The 23,133-nt window shown below is 42.5% G+C and overlaps 1 protein-coding gene and 1 long non-coding RNA gene across 2 annotated transcripts; one reads left to right on the top strand and one right to left on the bottom strand.

The window, feature by feature from the left end:
* The first annotated feature begins 2,838 nt into the window (after positions 1 to 2,838).
* On the top strand, positions 2,839 to 14,127 carry LOC141422542 (uncharacterized). The gene is made up of 3 exons (XR_012447160.1): positions 2,839 to 2,907; positions 9,567 to 9,661; positions 12,944 to 14,127. It is a non-coding gene; the product is annotated as an uncharacterized lncRNA (long non-coding RNA).
* Positions 14,128 to 20,648: 6,521 nt separating this feature from the next.
* Positions 20,649 to 22,004, bottom strand: LOC109699683 (prostaglandin E synthase 3-like). The gene is given in 1 exon segment (XM_074069539.1): positions 20,649 to 22,004. A coding segment is annotated over 1 exon segment (483 nt). The 5' UTR covers positions 21,991 to 22,004; the 3' UTR covers positions 20,649 to 21,507.
* Positions 22,005 to 23,133: the final 1,129 nt, after the last annotated feature.

Below are 23,133 nucleotides of genomic sequence, written 5' to 3'. Positions count from 1 at the left end.
AGAATGAATTAGCCCCTCAAGAGTTAATTTTAGGTAAGAGGCCCAATGAAAAAAGTCCAAATGCCTTATTGAATGTGTAGCAGAACTCAGGAAGGCTGCCCCTTTGTCTTTAGTTAATGCCATGACTTAGAGAACTGAGATTTTACTTTTAAATACATGGGGCATTTTAGACAGAGAATCAAAATTTTATATTGGTTTCTCCAGCCTGTGCTCACAAGAGTCTGAGGTTTTGGGTCCATCATCCCAACTGCATGGTGCCTTGGCCAGGAGAGTGAAACAGGCCAGCCCAGGGTCACCACTGCAGTGACCTGCATATGACTTGATCCCCCTCTTGGTCTTGACATGTCTGCAATGGGAAAACCACTCACCTCAAAAACAAGCCTTAAAGGAGAAAACTGTTAGTAGAGTGTTTATGCAGACTTACAGGCTTAGATTTAGGTGGGAGACCAGGAAACCAGGAGAGAAAAGTAGTTCCAATCATAGCCTCCATTCAGGGCCCAAGAGTGAACCTGGGAAGAGCTGCTGCTGTCCACTGCTTTTCAGGTTGTGATAGTAGAGATCTGGAGTCAAACCTATAATTTCCAACAGTTTGAACAAAGGGAGGGTCAGGACTTGTGATAAAAGAAAGGCTGAAGATAAGAGACCTATTGCCATTTGCCATTTTTCACAATAAAGTTGTCAAGGTCTCAGAGGACGTTTGGATTAGAAGTTTTAAATTTTGGCCATTTAGAGGAATTATCTAATTTGTTTTGAGGTCAAATTTTTATAGAAAAACAAATGAGGTTTTTTGGTTTTTCATCACCCTTTAGGCCCAGTTTAGTAAGATTATGTAGAAGACACCCAAAGGTAAGTCAGAGGAAATCTTTGAGTGGGTATTACCCATGGCTGAGGTTAGGAAGTTTTCCCTAGGGTGTCCCCCTGAGAAACTTGCAAAACCGGAAAAACAAATCTGGGGCTGTAGGAAGATGTCTCTAACCTATGTAGCTAGGGGCCAGACTCACAGGGGCCAAATGGCCAGAAAGGTGAGAGGGAGAAATAGGAATACTGCAGGTAAGAATGGGTGGAAACTGACACAAGGAGGTGACATGGGATGCCAGGCAGAGAGGCCAGGTCTTACCTTTCCCTGTAGAAATCAAGCCAGTGTTGAGTATGTGGAGTGGAATTGGCAAAGGGCCCTGCAGGGGGTTGCAGAGGAATGGGAAGTTAGGAGCATAAATATGAGCAAATGATCAGGCCCCAGAGCAATGTGACTATTAGGTAGAAAAAGGCAACTATCAATGTTTTTTGGGCCCAAGACCAATCAGAAGGAGTGGTTGCACCTAGTCCTAGGCCAAAAACAATTGTCAGTAGATGGGGAGGCTCAGCAAAAAATATAGTCATGTTAGAGTCATAGAGGACAGTGAGGAGGGAAAGAAGGGAGAGACAGAGAGAGAGAGGTTTGGAGGGAGGTCAGGCAGTCTGGGGATAGAGGTGAGCACCAGCCGCATCTTTGTTGGGAACTTACATGCCTCTTAGCTGTAGTGCATTGACTTCAAGTCCAACTGAAGACCCCACAGGGGTGCACCATTGACCACATGAGGATTGCCACAGAAGTGTGGTAACTCCAGAAGGGCATTACCCCTGCTCAAAATTCTCTCCAAGGTTTTTAGCACCAAATGAAAGGAAAGTGAAGAAGCTGAAAAGAGAGCCATACTGAGAAAGAATCTGCGACCTTCATAAGCAGCAGGTCTTTATTAGGGAGAGGAGACCTGAGAGGGACCCTCAGCCAGCAGAGTAACACTTGAGAGGGGCGAGAGCATGCCTTTCTTACAGGCTGAGGATTTTAAATATCCTGTGGCAGGAAAAGGGAGGTGGGAGGGGGATGGGCATTAGATGGTTGGGAAGGATGATGGGGGGAGGTGCTGGACATTAGTGGGAAGGTCATTGGGATTGGACAGGTATGCCTGTTGTTTTCTTGACATTCCAGCATTTGCATTGTTTCAGTGTTTCTCAACATTCCAGAGGTAATACTTGTTAAACACTGGCTTATAGGAGAGATTTTATGTTTTATCAGGATAATTGTTTATAAAATTTATTAAGCTTCATTTAAAAGCTATACAAAAGTTTACAGGGCTAAAGTTATATATATAATACAAAGTGACTAAATTTCAGTCAATAAAAGGAAAAACAAGTCCATTTGAGGTACTTGGCAACTGTCTTCATAAGTTTGTAAGAATTGTAAAAGCTTTGATTTTTGTTACTGGTGTTCACCTACATCTATGCAGCTGTGATGTTAATTTTACTGTCTTTAAATGTTAAATGCATTTAAATTCTCTTAAGTATGTCTTTCAAAATTATAAACAGTGCCATTTAATTAAGGATTTGACATTGGTCACCCATAAAGTATATCAGTAATAAAAAAAATTGTAACTTATTTAAAATTCATTTACTCTAAAGACAAAATTTAAAGGGGAAATTTATTGTATTGATAAACTGTCATCTTTTTACATTAAAATACAAGTTGTAAATATATACTTGAGATAAGTGTAAGGAACTGTCAAACAGAGACCACAGCACATGTAGAAAACAAAGATTTATTGGGGGCCAGACTGCTGGGCTGACTTTCAGGTTCAGAGTGCAGCAACCCAGGTAGATTGGGTGGTGGGCTTTATAGGAGGGACCATCCATCAAAGGGGGGGAGGGTATCTGTTTCAGAGAACTGGGTTGTTGGGCCCTGATTGTCAGTGATCACCAGGTGGAACTTCTCGGTACATACAGCTAGTTGAAAAACAGGAAGTTTTCTGCAGTTTTGTAAGCAGGGAGATTTTGCAAGCAGTTATGGGCCAGGGGACCTGGTTTCAATGATAGCCTCAGGACTTTCCACCTGCCCTATGGATGTCAAAGACCTAACATTCCAGCCTTTTGTTGGTAATATGGGCACCAATCGATCTGGCTCCTTCCTGCTGAGTGGGGGCATTGGGGAGGGTCTGGCTGCAATTTATGAGATCTCCAGGGACTGGAGGTGGGTGGCTTCCCTTTGGCCTCATTTGAAGATAAGGCCAGTTGTTAGTAGGCCGGAGAGGGTTGTAGTAGCATCTGGTGGAAGGTCTGTCTGCTGAGCTCCCCTAGGTGATCCTGGAGGCATATAAAAAGGCAAGGGATGATAAGGAGTAGGGAGAAAATTGCTGCCAAAGTTCACAGTAGGGGTAGGAGCCAATCGGTGTGTTCCCTGAGAAGTTGTCTTAGAAGGTTAAGGTAAGGTAAGTAGTCAACCAGAGGGGCTGGGTCTGTTGGGGGCAGATTGCCCAAGAGAAATGGGCAGCCATGCATGATTTCAAAAGGGCTTAAGAAAGAGGGGCCTCAGGGGGTAGCCCTGATCCAAGTCATTGCCAATGGCAAGAGCCGGGTCCAGGGTAAGTGGAGCTCAATAGACAGTTTTTTTTAGATGTCCTTTAAATATTCTATTTATTCTTTTCATTTTTCCCAAGGACTGGGGATGATAGGGAATGTGTAAATTCCCTGTTACTTCTAGAGTGGAGGAGACAATTTGGGTCACCTTAGAGATAAATGCCAGGCCATTATCTGATTGTAGGATCTGGGGTAATCCAAATTGGGGGATAATGCCCTTGATTAGATGAGTAGATACTACTTTAGCAGGCTTCTACCCACCCTGAGAAGGTGTCCACCAAAGTTAATAGATACTTAAGCATGTGGGTAAAATCGACCTGTCAGTCTTCTCCAGATATAGAGTCCCAGAGCTGGTGGGCCAAGAAGGTTGGGGGTGGTTTGAGACCACCCTGAGGAGAGACCTGGGCACTCAGGAGGAGCCATCCCTGTGATCCTGGTGTGGCTCCCAAGTTGGTGATTTTGGAGGCTTCCTGGGTTAGTAGAGCTGCTGCAGCCAAAGTACACAGGCAGGGCTGTCAGCCTTTGATAACCAGGTCGAGCTGTTGGATAAGTAGGCTACAGGGGTGAAGGTGGGACCCTTCATCTGTCCCAGTACTCCTAAGGCCATTCCTCCTTGTTCGGTGACATACAGTTTGAAAGGGTCTCCTAGATTTGGAGAGAGAGACCTGGGGCCTGAAGAAGGGCATGTTGGAGTTTGAGAATGGTAGTTTTAATGGTTTTAGCCAGGTCAAGGGGTTCTGTTAGAGGGCCCCTTGCAGCCTCATAGAGAGGCTGGGCCAAGAGAGCTAAATTGGGAATCCATGTCCTTATGTAGCCAGCCAGACCTAGGAAGGAAAGTATTTCTCCTTTTGTAGAGGGGACCACTAATGACCTTATGTGGGCATTACAATCTACTGTAATTGTTCTGGAAGTTGGTGTAAGGAGAACACCCAGGTATTTTAACTGAGGCTGGGAGAGTTGAGCTTTTGGGGGTGAAATGTGATAGCCCCATTGTGCTAGGAAATTGAGTAATAAGACAGTATGGTTTTGAAAGCTGGTGAGGGTTGGACTACAGAGGAAGTGATCATCTACATACTGGAACAGAGTACTAGGTTGGAGGTCAAGGGTGGATAGGTCCCATGCCAGAGCCTGGCCAAAGAAGTGGGGGCTATCCCAGAAACCTTGGGGAAGAACTGTCCAAGTTAGCTGTTGGGCCAGTCCTGAGGCTGGATCCTCCCAAGTAAATGTAAAGAGATTGTGACAATCTGGGTGGAAGGGGATAGTGAAGAAGGCATCCTTGAGATCAAGAACAGAAAAGTAAGTGGTGTTTGTGGGGATGTGAGATAGTAGTGTGTAGGGATTGGGAACCACAGGATAGGTCGTAAGTATAGCTGAGTTAATGATTCTTAAGTCTTGAACCAGTCTATATGACCCATCGGGTTTTACGACAGGGAGGATAGGGGTGTTAAATGGAGAATGTGTAGGCTTAAGAATTCCCTTATGTAGGAGCTTATCAATGAGGGGCTTTAAGCCCCTCTTATCATTAAGAGATATAGGGTATTGAGGTCTACTTGGGTGTAAGTTGGGGTCTTTGAGATATATCATGACTGGTGTATGGTGGGAGGAGACAGAGGGGGAGGAGATATCCCAGACAGTCAGGTCAACAAGATCAGGGGGCAAAGGGAAAGAGTTTGGGGTTGGCGAAGGAGGACAGTTGCTGAGTACCATCAAAAAAGGGACATGGGAGTGGTCCGGTGTGGTGGATGGGGGTCTAAAGGAAAAGGTGAAGTGAAATTTGGAGAGAAGATCCCTTCCCAACATAGGAGTGGGGCAGGAGGGCAGAATATGTAAGGAAAGAATATGTAAAGGGAAAACCTGATATATGGCATGAGAGTGGACCAGTAGCCTTTGGCTGGTGGAAGAGACAGTCCACCCCCACCACGGAGATCTGTGAAGGATAAAGCTTACCCAAAAAGTCAGGTAGCACCAAGTAGGTGGCCCCCTTGTAAGGAAATCAGTCTACCTGCTACTTGGACAGTTACCCTGGGCTTCTCCAAAGTGATCTTGAGGGGGGCTGAGGTCCCAGTGCTGTGTCAATCTTCTGCCACCAGGCCCAAGAGGTCCATGAGGCCTTTAGTCTGGTGGGAATGGAGATGGGAGACTGACCTACCTTGTGGAGGCAAAGAGGGGCACTCGACCTTCCAGGGTCCAGTCTGGCCACATCGTGGACAGGGTCCTGGTGGCTGGTGAGGTGAAGGGCAGTTTTTTGCCAGTGTCCCATCTGGTTGCATTTTAAGCAGGCCCCTGGAGGCATGCATTGTCCAGCCTTTTTTGAAGACAGAGGAGGTGGCCTTGGGGCAGCCTCCAATAGCTGGGCCTTACTGTGGTCTGGGGCCTCCTTTCAGATGTTAAATACCTTAAATGCCATTTTCACAAGATCTCCTTGTGGGGTTTGAGGGCCATCCTCTGCCTGTTTAAGTTTTTTCCAAATATCAGGGGAGGATTGGGAAATAAAGTGGGAGTTGAGAATAAGCATTCCTTCCCTTGAGGAAGGGTCAAGCTTAGTATAGCGGGTTAGGGTTTCTGTCAGGCATCCCAAAAAGTCAGCAGGGTTTTCAGTTGGATGCTGGATATCTTCTCTAAGTTTATCAAAATTAAAGCAGATTGTAGCCCCACCAGGAGGCAGGTGAGCCTATAATTTTGGGCAGCCAGCTTGGTGGGATCTTGATAGTCCCAATGTGGGTCCTCGCCTGGCATTGTTGTGGATCACACTGGGAGAGTGAGATCAGTGCGATGTACATCATTAGCATGTGCCTGGGCCACCAGCCAAACTCTTTCCTTCTCCAAATTTAGGGTAGAGGAAAGGATGACATATATGTCATGTCATATGCTTGGGTTAGATATTTGAATTTTTTTTTAATGTAGGAGGCTGTATCATTAGAGAAGGAGCCAAGCTTTTTCTCCATCTGTGAGAGATCAGTCATAGAAAAGGGCACATGGACCATGATAATACCATCAGCTCCTGCCACCTCCTGGAGAAAGTATAGATGGGCTGGCTAGGTTTGGGAAGAGGTGTGGGAACACGTATGAGACACTGGCAGAGAAGAGAAGACACTGGGCGTAGGAGGGGTCGAGGTTGATGCAGATTCAGGGAGGACTGATCGTGCAGGGTCAATAGTGACCACCATGGAAGGGGAATACGGTGGTGGGGGTTTAGACAAGCTGGCGGAGGATGAGGGAGGTGGTGGGTTAGAGCAGCAGGAGAATGGGGTAGAAGAAGAGGTCGGGGTGGAGGGTTTGTGAGAAGAGGAGCTGGGAGGTGGGTGGACTGAGTCACTGAGGTCATAAGTAAGGGAGGAATCTTCTGAAGGGGGTGAGTGGAGGGGGGAGACACAGACTTTGAGGGAGGGTTTGTCACAGGTGAGAAGAATTTGGAAGGTGTGGCAAGATTTAATAAGGGAGGATCGAGATGGAAGATAGAAAACAGCTTGGACATATGGGAGTTTGGACCATTTGTCATTGTGGTGGCAGAAGTTGTCCAGGTCAGTAAGAGTGTGGGAAGTCAAAAGTGCCATTTTCAGGCCATTGGGATCGAATGTCTACTTTGTATTGAGGCCAAACAGTGTTACAGTAAAAGATTAATCACTTGGGCTTAATACCCTGTTGGAGACCAAGTTTCTAGCTATCAAATTTAGAGTGTGTGGTCCCCATGGTGTAGTTGGAAGAAAAGAAAGAGAGATAGAGAGAGTGAGAATGAGAGAGAGAGAGAATAAGAGAAAGAGAGTGAGAGAGAGTGTGTGAGAATGAGAGAGAGAGAGAGAGAGAGAAAGTGAGAGAGGTAGGTGCCTTGGTGAGTTTACTCATCAGGCCAATATAGATCTAGGTCAAGATCTAGCCTCCCTTATGTGACTCAGGCAAGGACAGCAGAATTGTCCAGTTGCTGTTTGGTTAAAATAAGCTAGAGGGGACTGTTGAGCTCTCACTCTAGGTGGAGGAAAGGAAGACAGAAAGCACAAAGGTGGAGGAGAGAGAGAGAGAGAGAAGTGCCACCAGAGCAGATTCCCAGAGGCAGGCATCCCTGACCTGGGTCACCATCTGTAGAGAAAGCCCAACTGGTTAGCCAGGCATCCCTGAGCTAAGCAGCGGGCACCCCAGCGGGTGTAGGAGCCATACCTGACCTAGCACTATGATTTCTGAGAGAAACAAAACAGGCAGCCCCGAGGAGGGTGACACTTACTGAGTCCGAGGAGAGGAGTAGATTAGATGGAGAGTAGTGGAAGGGAGTCTAGTGGTGGGTGGGAGAGCCAGCAAGGCAAAATGGGCTGGGATCTGAAGTCCATAGGCACGTGGGGTCAACTAGGCAGTCTGGGTCTGGGAGAGGGCAGGACACAAAAGCCAAGGGACTAGCCCAGGGCAGGGGGCATCCTGTTAACCTCTCTCAGGTTTCAGCACCAGATGTAAGGAACTGCTGAACAGAGACACAGCACGTGTAAAAAAGAAAGATTTATTGGGGGCCAGTCTGCCAGGCTGACTCTTGGGTTCAGAGTGCAGCAGCCCAGGTAGATTGGGTTGTGGGCTTTATAGGAGGGACCATCCATCAAAGGTGGGAGGGTATCTCTTTCGGAGAACAACTGGGTTGTTGGGCCCTGATTGTCAGTGATCACCAGGTGGAACAGCTTGGTACATACAGCTAGTTGAAAAATGGGAAGTTTTCTGCAGTTTTGCAAGCAGGGAGATTTTTGTAAATAGTTATGGGCCAGGGGACCTGGTTTTAATGATAGCCTCAAGACTTTCTGCCCACCCTATTGACATCAGGGACCTAACAATAAGGAGGACTTAATAGTACTAATTAATGCTGTCAATCATAATTATTATTCTAAAATGCATATACAATAAACATTTAAAAACATTCTAACTTTAACTGTTCTCTGTTGATAAAATTAGGCTTACTTACAGCCAAAGGTTAAAAAGAATGTGTCGTTAAGTGCAGATATTTTAAATAGGCAATTTAATTAGAGTTTTTATTCTAACAAGTAACTATTTTCATTTTTAAATTAACAAAACTTTGTTCTGTATAGCTCAAAGTAGTATGTCAGATTCTAGACTTGTTTAAGGTTCTTTCCAAACTGTAGTTTGGAAATAATGTAGTTTCCCCTTTATGAGGAAATCCAGGATCTAATTATGAACACCTGTAGTAAACTGTCTTGGAATCCTCTAGGGAAGAACATTTCACAGTGGTTCTCCTGGTTAATGCCCATCCTAATGCCTGTATTTCTTGCTCTCCTATTCTTAAGCTTCCTCCCTTGTATCATAAGAACAATACAAGGATTTCTTTTAGACCATATGTCTGCTATTGTTAACCAAAAATTTAACGAGTTGTACCTCCAGGGATACCAACCTCTCCAAAACTGCCCGGAAAACTACTGTGAAGGTCCCATCCAGGACGCCACAGGAGCCTGAGGATCCTGCCCCACACAACGCCCCCTGCCAGCAGGAAGCAGTTAAAGAGACCTATGCTTCGCCCCAATTCCTGATCCTCAGCCCCTACCCTCATCATTATTAAAGAAAAAATGGGGGAATGATAGAACAATAATGCCGCCATTTTATAAATTAGCAGCACCTCATGGAAAATGGAGCCATTCCCTCCCCCTTAACAAGGTTTCCCACGCTTCCAAAAACAAGCTCCACTCAAGCTCCACCTCCATCAGGGACCCCCGGTGTATGCGCCAACCCCTTACCCTCCCTCTCCTATAAAAGGCCATGCCTGGCCTGAACCCTTTCCCTTTTGTCCTTTCTTCTTCCTGCACTACCTCGTACCTGCCATTAAACCCTGCCCTTGGATGTGAATTTTCTTTGTGTGGCATTTTTCCTAACAAACTGGACACTAACAAAGCCCCTCAAAGCTTAGAGGTTTACTGCTGTTTGCCCTAGCCCTAGTAATCCTAAATTTAAACAAGCCTCTAAAACTAAAAGACAGGACATTATACTCAAAGAGAAAAAGTTCTACAACCTACTACTAATTCTCCAAAACTATCAAGTGATGTCATACTGAGGGAGGTTAACAAAACCTTTTAAATCCTACCTTAGCTTGATTCAATTTGGACACCTGTCTCTCAGGGGGAGATGCCTTTTACTCCTATAACAGATTGCTATTTTGAGCCTGCTTGTTGCATGTAACATGTCTTTGTGTTCCATTTGAGAGACCCTTTAGAGAGACCATGTGGTCACAGGGAATGCTGCCACCATGATGAAGCCACCATGTGCTCAATGCCATCTCGCCACCGCCTAGGGACAGGTGATGCCATTTTGCCATCCTCTAGGAAAATTACAACTAACTTGTGGTTGAAATTCTCTATATTAATACAGTTTATATACATGTTGTTTTTCTGCATTGGTCTGTTAAGGATTGGACGAAGGGTAGACTGTATTGGAGAACTCTTATAAACCATTTAGGAATCCAGCTGACTAATCTACTAAAGATAATGACAAAAATGATTTGTTTAATCAGAGTACACTCTAAATTAGTGTGATTGCTTTGTGTGTTATTGTGTGTATGTCTTTATCTCCTGTCAACTATGGCCACTTAATTTTTACTTTTTAGAGCTCATTATGCGTGCTTATATTCTTTGGCATGCCTAGATCATAATATCTGTGTGGTGTGTGTGTGTGTGTGTGTGTGTGTGTGTGTGTGTGTGTGTGTAGATGTCTTTAGGATGCTTCTTAAGCTACTTTTGTAAAGTTAATGTGTACAACTGTCTCAAAAGTTATCTAAAGTTCTAATTCCCACCAGGACTAACTATTCTCTGCCTTAGAAATGAAACAATTATAAATAATAATCTCAATCTGTTTCATTTACATTTTTACATTTATCTCTTTTATAATTAGGTTTATTGTCCCATATGTTGTAGATTGCTATTATTAAAAGATGGTTTAATTCAATTTTCTTCCTAAGTCTTTTAAAATATAAGGTTACTGAGAGTTTTATTAAAAACAGTGTTATCTAAATTTAAGTTTTTACAAAGGTTGTTCCAAGATATAAATTGAGATCTTAAAGCTTATAAGTTTATATATGTTTGATTGGGTTGTCTATAATTTGAAGTTTGTCTAAAAATCTTCTAAGGTCAAAATTTAAGGTAGTAATGTGTGTTCAAAGAAATGGGTTTCTTTTTTATTAAAATAACTATTAAGATCTTTTGGTGCTGTAGACTGATATAAAATTTTACCAAAACCAAACAAAAGCTCACCCTCCAAATATGATAATAAAATCTTAAGTTTTTAAGAGTCTACAAAAAGATAATTAATCCAAAAATACTAAATTTTGCACATCATTAACGCCCAATGACTGAGCCTGTTATTTTTGGACTCCAGGGACTACATGGTAGTTAACAACAACCCTGCCATGGGTCCCACGTCATGCTGTTAGTTAACATCAGCAGTCTAGGATTAATTTCTTAACAATGTGTAAGTCATGGGTCTCAGTCATTGGGTCACCTAACTTTATATTTACCCCCTTATCTCTGTTCCTGTATCTAATCATTTGAGATATTAATCTTAATTGGTTTATTATTTAAAAAATGTACATGTTTCCCCATTTTTCTCAGTTTACAAGCTGACTACAACCCCATAGCCTAATATTAAAACTAATATGTGCAACAAGTTTCTATCAGCCAAGCTTACCTTGGTGTGATTTGGATTCTGTACTGGTTACAAAAGTTCATATTAAGATGTTTCCCTTTTAACAATCAACAGATTGTACTCCTTTATATTGTTATCTTTTTATTTTACATGTTGATTTTGGTATCAGCCTCTTCGTCCAGTGTATAATAATTCTGATGTTCTAATAGTTGGGTTGGCATTCAGGATCAGCATCACAGTGTACTCTGCCACTCACTGGCTCCAGAGATGTCTGAAAGAAACAGATCAGAGGGATCTGTATTGAGGCTTTCAAAGTACCAAAAGGATGTTTTATGGGTCTCAAAAACTCTTGTTCTCTCTCCAAAAAGGCAATTTTTCCTCCTTTCCTTTTCCTCTCTCTCCCTCTCCACCAGCCAGCATAGGGAATCCCACTGAAGAGCCCTTGTGCAGAGGTGGAGTGGTGAATGGATTTTCTCCCTTTCCTTCCATCTCTGTCTTTCCACCAGCCCATGTAAGGGAAGTCAACTTATTAACTTGGCTGTAAGCACTGGGAAATACTTTGATCCTACTAGCCAAAAATAAGATGACTAGTTCTTGTCATGGCCTATTTAAAATTACTTATTATCCTTTACATCCTGCCTACACCCTAAGATATTTTTCTAATAACACTACATAAAATACTGCTAATGCCTTGTATCTAAATGTTGCAAAGTCATTTACAGAGTTAAAAATGTATACATGTAAACAGCTACAGTTCTTTTATCTAAGGTACACTCTATCTAATAAGGTCTTTAACATTCTGCCCTTTATAACAAATGCTAAAAGTTCTGCCACTTAGGCCTGACATCTGCCACTTAGGCCTGATATCTGTTTATCAGCTAAACATTCATTTACCTGACATCTTCATCATCTAAACATTGGTTTATCTGACATTGCTAGATAAATATTGTTTTAAATATATGATATACAATTGAACATCAAAACAGGGGCTATATAAAATTTCTGACACTGCCTTCCCCTAACCATTGGAAAATTTAGGGTTATTAATTGTCAGTACTGTATTCACTAACTTGTTACTTCACCTAACCAAAATTTAAGGTTTAAGTTGTAATTAACCTTGGTTACTTTAAGTTTTGTCATTACACGTTGAGCACATGATAAAAGTGAGAGCACACAAGGGAGGGGTGAGGATAGGTAAGACAACTAAAAAATTAGCTAGCATTTGTTGCCCTTAATGCAGAGAAACTAAAGCAGATACCTTAAAAGCAACTGAGGCCAATAGGAAAAGGGGACCAGGATCTAGAGAAAAGGTTAGATCAAAAAGAATTAACCTAGAAGGCAACACACACGTACAGGAAGTTAATGTGAGTCAACTCCCTGTATAGCTATTCTTATCTCAACCAGGAACACTTGTTCCTTCCTATTATTACCTATACTCTCTCTTCAACAAAATTAGAGATAAGGGCAAAATAGTTTCTCCTGGGTATTGAGGGGGTGGGGGGTGAGAGGGAGGGGGTGGAGTTGGTGGTAAGGGAGGGGGTGGGGGCAGGGGGGAGATATGACCCAAGCCTTGTATGCACATATGAATAATAAAACAATAAAAAAAGTTTTGTCATTACAGTTCTGATCCTTCAGGAGCATTTATAGACAAGGCCATAACAAATGGCTCTGACAAATGCTTACTATCAACCAGGACAGACATTCTTATATATAGGGGTTGTTTTGTATTTTCCTTGTAAAAGCTTTACAACTTTTACCTACTGACACTTTATGACAATTTAAAGGTGTCAGTGCATCCCCTATGGGACAAACAATTAGATTAATTAAGCCCAGCCTAAGAGCCTTTTTTGAAATAGATCTTTTTGTTGCTTAATTTGGCCAAAAAGATCACATTGGCACTGACTTCTGATCTGTTTGATGTGTTGCTTCCCCTCCTATGTAGGACAAAATCTGACTTTCTGGACTTACCAGGAGAAGCACTCCTGTCTCAAGAAACAAAACTGGCAAAATCTTCAGAGAAACAGTTTGAGGACACGACCCCCAAGTGGTCAGCATCCCCCAACTTCTCAGAGGAACAAGTGGAATTTAGCCACCTGAGACAGTTCAGAAGAACTGCACAAATGAGGGGACTTCTCCAGATCCAGATGGAGTCAATTATGCCAGACCTCTAAAAGTAACCAAAGCCGAGAGATTTTTAAAAGGGGGGTTCTTATGCATGTGCTCTAACATTTAAGCCTTCTAGGCTTTCAGCAAAAGGCAAACTCATGTCTTTGGCCAAGGCCTTCTGTTTAAGCAAAGGCAACCTTTCAATGGTATCTAACTTCTGCTTAAGGATGCTTGTGAATCTTCTTTCTGTATAGAACTGACTCATTGATGTTTACTCTCTAGTTGGACTGATACCTGCTCCTTGGTACACCTGGTCCCTAATATAGTCAGCCCACTATAATGACATCCAAAATAGAGAGATATCTAAGAGTTAAAAATAGGTACAGGAATGAACACCTATAGGCAAATTAACCATAAGACTGTCACTTTTCAAAATTACTTTGTCCTTCCTGCCACACCTGGCAATGGTCCCATCTGATGCTCCTATCATTGTTGATGTTCAGGTCAGGCTTTCTAAACCAAATTTCTCTCTTTCAGGATAAAAGCCTTTAGGACCCAAATCATGAGGCAACAAGGCTATAGATCCCTACAAATGAATGAGATCTCCATGAGGAACTTTAACTATGCTGGGCAATAATTCAGACACCTTGTGCGCCCCAAGGGAAAAAACATAGGAGAGACAATTTCCCTTTATAGGCAGGGTCTGCTGCCCCTTGTTAGCTCAAAGCAGATATTGAAGTTGGATTGCCCCCACCCTTCAACAACCCCCCAAAAATTTTTTTTGGAATATTGTCTCTCAGGGGAAATTTGAGGCAGGCTAGAAGTTGGAAATATGTAGGGCTCATGTAGGTTGCCCAGGTATGGCCCAGACCACCTGCACCTCACTGAGAACCACCCTTGTTCATTATTGGGTGGGAGTCTCCTGGATCTTCCCTCCCCATCGGTTATTGTAGGTTTTAAAATCATCTAAAAAAGAAAAGCGCACTCTCTCTGCCAGCGGACTCCACCTGCACCCCACCATGCTCCCTTTGTATTTCACTTTCCCTAACTTAATAAATCCCATTTACATCCACATTCTGCTTGGAATTTTTTCACACTGGAACACAAGAACCAAGGTCTTCTGAAAACACTGTTTTGCCCTCAAAAAGTCCATGCAGTATCTCACTGGCATGGGAGGGGATTACTCCTTTCTGCTATCCCTGCCACTGTGGCTCCTCTGAAGAGTCATCACAGGACACAACATCCCAGCTGACTGTCAATGGCATAGTTTGTTCCATAATAGGTTTATGGACCAAACGTGAGTCACACACAGTCTCTGCCTTGAGGGAGCTTGCTTAGCAGCTGGGAGGGCAAGAAAGGTATGCAGCAAGCCCATGGGCAGAGAGGAAGTCTTTCCAAAGTCCCCACAAAATGCCAAGGAGATTCCCAGAGAGACAGGGGAGGAAGAGAAGGGGGATCCCCAAAGAAACCTGGGATTTACAGATGGTTGGGAGGATGCAGAGACCACAAGTAAACTGAGGCTGAGGATGGTGGGAAGAGTCCAAGGTTCTGGAGGCATGATGTTAGGTCTTGGGTATGAGGATATGAGTTGATCAGGGCATTATCAAAATGGGCTATTTGCTGCCACCTTATGGCAAAGCTCGGAGAAAAGGAAAGTAGGATAATGCAGTGGGTTTGGAAAGACATGGCGCAGGGCCAAGTGAGTGCCCAGCCAAGCAAGTGCAATGGTTACTGGCACAGTTTTAGTGCCCACCACTGACCCTCCCTGCAGGTCACTTTGCCTTTGGGTGATACTGGCTACTTATCTGTGAGGCAGGGCTAAGCCCAGTCTGTGCCCAGGGCAGCAATGCAATCTCAGGGGGCTCCCCAACTCCACACACCCTCAGACCACTCAGTGCTTTACCTTCACTCACGGCACTTTCATCTTTGAACAGGAGACTCCCTATCCTTGTCTTCTGTGGACCCACCCAATACCAGGCCCAGACTGAATACAAACTACTTTCTGCACTCTGTTGAAACAGTTTGAAAAGAGGAAGGTGGGTGGTGCTTAGGGCTGTGACCCATCAGGAGGACAGCAAGGGGCAAGCAGATGCCAGAACTGGGTGTGCTATGGAAGGCTTGGCTTTCCTCAGATTCAAGCTTCTCTTCTGCAAAATGGAGTGCCCATTTCTGTTAGATGGTATGTCAGAGGTCTTAGCACTGATGTCCCTTGTCCTGCCCCAGGTGCCCTCAGAAGCAGCCCCACACCCAGCCTCTAGAAAGTTCCTTTCACCTCCCAAGTTTTCCTGAAGCATGTGTTTGTCTTCAGACCACCTGCCATCTGGGCTCTAGTCCTGCTCAGACTCCTGCCTTCTGGGACACCTCTATACCCCATATGGGAGCCTCCTCTGAGGCCATCACCAGGTTTCTTCCCCTACCCACTCTGTTCACTCCCTCCAGTTTCCCTACAAAATTCCCAATCTTAGATCTACATCTCTGATCATATTGGGGAGTACTACTTTTCTTACAGTTTTTTTTTAACTTGGTAAAATTTTATTTTTCATTTTTGAATTTTCACACTTTTCTTGATCATTCCATGTAGGGTGAATCTAGAACTCTTTAAAAGACACACAAAAATCTAATACATCAATAACTGGGTCTTTTCTTTCTTGCTATACTGTTTTCACAACCATGAATGTGTTTGCTAGGGACATAACTGTCTAAGATGCTAAGAATACTGGTAAGGAAAAACAAAGTAAAGAGCTACCGGACACACAGACAGGTTTGATTTCACGCTTGTTTTCAAGTGCCAAGTATTAACTGCACATTTTTCTTCAGCTAGAAAGAATGGATTTTTTGTTTGGTTGGTTTATTTTAAATCGCTGCATGAATTTTTCTTGTCTCATTTCTGCGGATGGGCAAACATAAACTCCACAGCTACATGGAATGTCAAAGGTTAAGGGGCGACACTGTGAGACTGACATGCCTGGCTTCTCTACTCTCCATTGTAGTGTCCATGCAACTTCCCTGCATTATAGGGCCTTGTTTAGATCCGTCTGACAGCTGAGCTGGATGAGCACACTTGGGAGATCTGGTGACAGGCACTAACAAGCAGTACCACAGCTGCATGCAACACAGGGACAAATCATGGGTACCTAAAAGTGCATTTTCAACTCAGATCGTGGTATAACTGTGTTGAGGATTGGAGGATGATGGGGCGATGGTGCTAGGAGCTCCTCCCAACTCTTTGAAGCAAGGCTTGTTTACCAACGTGCTTGCCAATGTTTCTCACTCCCTGCCCATACAGCATAAAAAGTGAACAAAAGATAGACAAAGAGAGGCTCCCAAAGGAAAAGAATGTTAGGCAGCAAAATGACATAAATTTAAAAAGGGAAGAGAAAACCAGCAATCAACTGTCCAAAGGGATATAGGAGGATGTTAAATTTCAAAACTTAAATGCCCCAAGCCAGGAAGAACTCAAAGACTGAGCATTCTTCAAGTAAGAGGCCATCTTCACAACACTGTTCTTTAAAGGCATGATGAAATGTGTTGAGATTATTTTAAGTAGGTGGAGGCCAGTGAGGCAGAATGATGGCAGGGATGAACCTAACCTAAGTGCATTGTAAATGTATACAGAAATGTGAAAATGACACCCTTCTATAACCAATATATGCTAATGAAATGTTTTTTTAAAGGCATTACTCCAGGAAGCAGATAAGACCATTCATAAGACACACTGCTTTTTTTCCTTTAGCTAACTAGTAATAAGGAAAATTGATCCCTCTGTCTTTACAACTTGCAAATCAGCAATGTATTTATGAAGGAAAGGAGGTTTAGGACACACGTAGAGCACCATGACTTTTTCATGGTGTCACACATGGTTCTGTGCCACAAAAATGTTCAATTTCAGGCTGAGTTTTCTTGATGGAACATACTGTAGACATTTGTGGTCATCAACTTTTGAGTAGCAACAATCCAAAACTGGTGAGGTGTATATAAGCCCTGACCCACAGAGAGAAATAAATGTGAAATACCATTAAAGTTGAATGCCAAGTGATAAGTGCCTCACTGAGTCCCAGCGTCACAATTAATCTTTAGAACTTTCTGTACAACTTTACAACAGAATTGTATTTCAGTCACTATTTTGATATCAGAGTAAACTTTCCAAAAGTTACACATAATTCAAGTTTATTTTTATACCAGTAAGAGTCCTTCTAAGTTACAAAACCCCATAACCACCATGCTCAGCTTGAAAAAAACCAATTAAACACACAGTAATCCTGTCAATGTTAATTGAAATCAAAACTTCAGAATGTTGTGGCATTTGTGTGGCCAATCTGAGTTTTAGATACAAATACCAGCTGTTTATCCCATGGACCATTTTTTTCCAGGCTGAAGCTGTGAAAATTCAAAAGTCAAGGCACAATATGTATTTTTTATTGCACAGAGGGTACGCAGAGTGACACTGAGCAGGTCACAAAGCATGACACCCTCCCTGACAACCCCTTTTCCTCTGACGTTTATGGAGCAAGATTGTCCCTGAGTAACCACGTGATGAGGTGCTGTCTTTGTAAGGTCATGCATTCAGTGTGCCCACCTCAGCAATTGCTTCATCAAATGTCATTTTGTTATGGTGGTCTAATCTCAGGTGTGCTGAAGTAGTGTCTGCGAACTTTGTCTTGTGTGATCAAAGCATAAAAGTCACAAAAAAACAGAGTGAGCAATCGAGCAGAGTTTTATTTAAGCATAGAGGAAAAGCTAAATTTTATTTAAGCAAGGAGAAAAAGAGTAGAAAAGTTTCCATATACACGGGAAGGATCTCAAAAAGACTGGGCCCTGAAGGCTCTTTGTCTAGGGGTTTTTATAAGGATTTTATTTCCTGCTTGGAGGGAAGCTGGTTGTATCTCTGTTTTATTGGTTTATTCATGAGATGTATGCCATCACCAACCAATGTGTTCCATGGGGACACTGTGCATGCCCCTCTTTCCCTTTCCAAGGGGCCCTGAGTTCTGGTGGGGCATCCTATCAGGGCCCACCTAGTCATGTGCTGTTTATGCATTAGCAGTTTCAAGACTCCAGCCAGCAGTTTCAAAATTACCCATTCCTCACTCCTGCTTATCTCAACTCCCAAGCTTGCAGCATTTTCAAGGCTTCTTGGCCTCTCTGCCAAGGACCCTTGCCCTAATCTTCCTGACCAGTCTCTAATTCTTGGCTTCCTGTCTCAATTTTGCCAGTCTGAAGGCTTCTCAGTGGAGTTTAGAATCTCATAGGAAAAGATGGAGAAATTTGGTGTCAGAAGTCACGTTGGGTGTGTGGGCTGCATTTCTTTCTTACCAGTTTCTAGCACTTCCTGGTAAGCCTGCTAGGAGTTCACACAGTGGTTTGCTTATTAACTTCAAATGCTACCTTGAAAAGGCACCTAAATTGCCTCTTTTCATCTTCAAGTAAAACACTCTACTTTCTGGTTGTATGGCATTAGAAAGAAGGTATTTGTCATTACAGGTGTCCTGTGGCTCCCCTCCAGACTCTCACAGCACTCTCCCATCTGCTGCTTCTTGTTCCTCTCTGCTTTCTGCTCAGTGCTAAAGATGACATGCCAGGAGAGCTTGTGGGTGACAGACGGAAAGTCGGGCCCTGTTCTGCCACTGCCTTCATGGTGTTCCTCCTGCTCAGCAAGTTCGGCTCTCTGCCCAGCTCACTGGCGCTCATGGCAGCCCTGGGGGCTCTGTACGTGTCTGCTCTTGGAAGGATGATTCCCTGCACCTCAGCAACCTTAAGGTTTGTAAAAAGGCCTCGTGACAAGCCTGGACACGGAGAACCTGAGAGGCTGAATAACATGCTGAAGATCGCACAGCTAGAAACTACTGCAGGCAGCAATGAACAAAATGTACCTGCCTCCACCCTTAGTGCTCTTTCTGTTTCTGGACTCACAACACTTTAGGCAGGGGCCAAAATCTCTAGAGACCCTGCCTAGGGAACCGGAAGGTGACAGGCAAAGGCCTTCCAAGGAAGGTCCCTGAGCAATGTCCGCTTCCTTCCCAAGCCCATTCCAACCCAAGTCCTTCTTTTGGTTCTTAAAAAAATGTGTTAAAATAAATTTACCATTTTGACCTTTTTTGTGATAGTGGGGTTTGAACTCAGGGCCTCTCCACTCTACCACTTGAGCCATGCTCCCAGCCCTTTTATACTGTACTTATTTTCCAAATAGGATCTACTGCTTGTTGCCTGGGACACCACGATCCTCCTATCTTGCCTCTGCCTAGCTGATTACAGACATGCACCACCACATCCCACTTTCTGTTAAGATTGAGTCTAGCTGACATTTTTCCCTGGACTGGCCTTGGACTTTAATCCTTCTGCCTCTACTTCCTGTCTAGCTGGTATTAAAGGTGTGCTCTACCATGCCCAGCCCCATTTTGACATTTTAAGTATACAGGTTAGTAATATGTATATGCACATTGCGTTCATCTCTAGAACTTTTTTTTTTGAGGTAGTGTCTCTCTATGTTGCCCAGTCTGGACAGGAACTCTTGGGCTCAAGTGACCCTTCCACCTCAGCCTGTCAAGTGCTGGAACTGTAGACATGCACCACTACCCCTTGCCATCTCCAGAACTTCTCATCTCCCTAAAATGCAACTCTGTTCCCATTTAATATGGACTCCCTTCCCTCTGCCCCTAGCAACCACCATTCTACCTTCTGTATCTACAAATACAACTTCTCTAAGTACCTCACATAAGTAGAATATATAATATTTTTCCTTTTGTGTTTGGCTTTTTTCACTTAGCATGTCTTTATGGTTCATTCATGTAACATGTGTCAGAATTCCATTCCTTTTCAAGGGTGAATAATATCCCATTGTATACAAACACTACATTTTGTGTAACCATTTATTGGTGGATGGACACTGCATTGCTTCCACTTGCTGGCTGTTGTGAATAGTGCTGCTATGAACATGAGGGTGCAAATATTGCTGTAAGACCCTGCTTTCACTGGGCACCAGCAGCTCACTTCTGTAATCTGAGCTACTTGGGAAAAATCAGGAGGATCGTGGTTCGAAGCCAGCCAGGCAAATGGTTTGCAAGACCCTATCTTGAGACCTATCTCCAACACAAAACAGGACTGGCAGAGAGGCTCAAGTGATAGAGTCCTGCCCAGCAAATGTGAGGCTTAAAGTCCAAACCCCAGTACCACCAAAAAGAAGAACCTGCTTTCGACTCTTTAGGGTGTATATCCTAAAGCAGAATAACAGTCTATGACAAATGCCATCATACAGCCATTTGACCATCTCTATATCTCTACATCTTTGGAGAAACATCTGTTTAACAACTTTGACCCATTTTAAATTAAGTTGCTTGAATTTTGTTGGCCAGTTGTAGAACACACACACACACACACACACACACACACACACACACACTCTAGATCTTATCCATTACCAGATGGATGTTTTCCAAATATTCTCTCCCGTTCTGTGAGATGCCTTTTCATTCTGTTGATCAAGTCCTTTGACACATTAATGTTTTAATTTTTTTTTTTGAAATCTGCCAACCGTTTATTAGAAAGAATGTAGACATTAAAAAAAATCCCCACTGTCATGAATATAAATTGAGGTTTTTCAGCACAATTATAAGCTGAATCAAAAAAAGAAATAAAAAAAATCCAATAGTGTATTAACATTTTCTCACTCATTTGCCATACTGACAGTGCAAATACAAATCTGGTCTAAAATGTACAGACTCTCAAGCAACAATATACAGCTTTCTTCCTCCTCCATGCTAAGAGATGGAAAAGCTTAAGGGCCAAACAATACTAAATGTATCAGCTTCAAAGACCATCTAAGTTAGGGCATTCACTAGTTTTAGCTAAGATACATCTGGAACACTGACAAGTGATCACTTATGTACAATAATGTGAAGGAAATTTTTTTTTGAAAAATAAACTTCAGAGGAACAATCTGGAAAGAGACACCAGAGGAATGGCCAAGTTATCAGTTTAAAGTATCAGCCAATTGTTTCAGCCACTTTTGAGTCTGTGTTCTAGAATCTAACATTTAGTTATCTTTCTCTAAGCTGAGAGCTTCCTATCAAGTCAGTAACTATGTTATGAAGTAAAGGAGACTTAGTGAAATATCTTTATCACAACTGCTGTATCAATTGCCTAGGACTCAACAGCTTCATGAAGTCTGGGATATGTTCATGCATAAGGATGTTGCCTTAGCTGACTTAAAATTGCCCCATACAATGGTACATTATCAACCCTTAGTGAAGCCTTTAAAAAAAAAAACCAAACAGGTTGAAAAATGGGTTATAGGAGGCAAAAGCAGCATTTGCCTTTAGAGCTATCAATTCAGGAATTTCCTCAATTATGAAATCTTGCAGAAGTTATCTTTCTTTCTCAATATCCAGGTGATGACAATATTTCTTACTCCAGATCTGGCATTTTTTCATCATCACTGTCTTGTGAATCATCATCTGCTCCATCTACTTCTGGTAAATCTACATCCTCATCACCACCCATGTTGTTCATCATCTCAGAGAAATGATCAAAATTAGACATGTCTTCATCTGAATCACCTTCCCAGTCTTTCCAATTATTGAAATCCACACTAAGCCAATTAAGCTTTGCCCTTTCTTTTGTTAACCTAGGCCATGACTGGCCAGATTCTCCTTTTCGTAAACAACATAAAATTGATCAGTCCATTCTTTTATGCTTGGAATCATTTGGATCAATACAGTGAAAAAGATCAATTTCATTTAAATGTTTAAAATTATCACTTCCTCCAAGACAACTGAAAATTAGTTTGGACTTTTCAAAGTTTACATTAACATCTTTACTATCTTCAACACAAAATTCAATGAAGACATAGTCCCTTTGATCGTACCATTTTGCAGAAGCAGGCTGCATGGTGAATTGGGCAGGGGGACCCGGCGAACGAGTGGGCGGACCTCTCTGGCTTCGGCTGCTGCAGAGTTGACTCCTCTCCGGTGGCAACTCTCAATGTTTTAAATTTTGACGAAGTCCAATTTATCTATTCAGAAATGAGACTATGGGGCCCACTCTCTACTGTCTTTCAGTATAATTCTTGAATTCCTCGCAAGTGCAATAAATGAAGAGAAAAAATACGGGAGGCACAAGTAGGAAAAGTTGAAGTCAAATCAGATTATCCATATTTGCAGATGATATGATCCTATGCTTAAAAGACCCTAAAGACTCTGACCAAAAAAAAAAAAAAAACTTCTTAGAACTGATTAATGCCTTCAGCAAGCTAGCAGGATACAAAATCAATATATAAAAATCAGGAGCTTTTCTATATATCAACAATGAACAAGTTGAGAAAGAAATCAGGAAAATAATCCCACTCATAGTAGCCTGAAAACATATAAAATACCTAGGAACAAACCTAACTAAGAAAGTTTCTGCTGGGTATTGAGGGGGTGTGGGGAAGAGGGAGGGGGTGGAGTGGGTGGTAAGGGAGGGGGTGGGGGCAGGGGGGAGAAATGACCCAAGCCTTGTATGAATAATAAAACAATAAAAAAAAAGATCAACCATCACAGATATACAATACTAAAAAAAAAAAGAAAGTTAAAGACCTCTACAATGAAAACTATAAAACATTGAAGAAAGAAACTGAAGAAGACATTAAGACATAGTTGTATTATTGAATCAATAGAATAAATATTGTTAAAATAGCTATATTGCTAAAAAACAATCTATAGCATCAGTGTGATCCCTATTAAAATCCCAATGTCAGTCTTCACAAAAGTAGGAAACTTAATCCTAAAATTCATAAAGAAACACAAAAGACCCTGAATAGAAACAATCTTCAGCAAAAGAGCAATGCTGAAGGTATCACAATACCTGACTTCAACTATACTGCAAAACCATAGTAACAAAAACAGAATGGTACTGGCACAAAAACAGACAAGTAATGGAACAGAAGAACCATAAATAAGCCCACACAACTACAGTCATCTGATTTTTGACAAAGGAGCCAAAACCTTACATAGGAGAAAAGATAGCCTCTTTAACAAATAGTGCTGGACAAAC

The sequence above is a fragment of the Castor canadensis genome, chromosome 4, assembly GCF_047511655.1.
Source record: "Castor canadensis chromosome 4, mCasCan1.hap1v2, whole genome shotgun sequence".
NCBI lineage: Eukaryota > Metazoa > Chordata > Mammalia > Rodentia > Castoridae > Castor > Castor canadensis.
The sequence above is the reverse complement of the archived record's forward strand: the minus strand, read 5'-3'. Positions and strand labels throughout refer to the sequence as shown.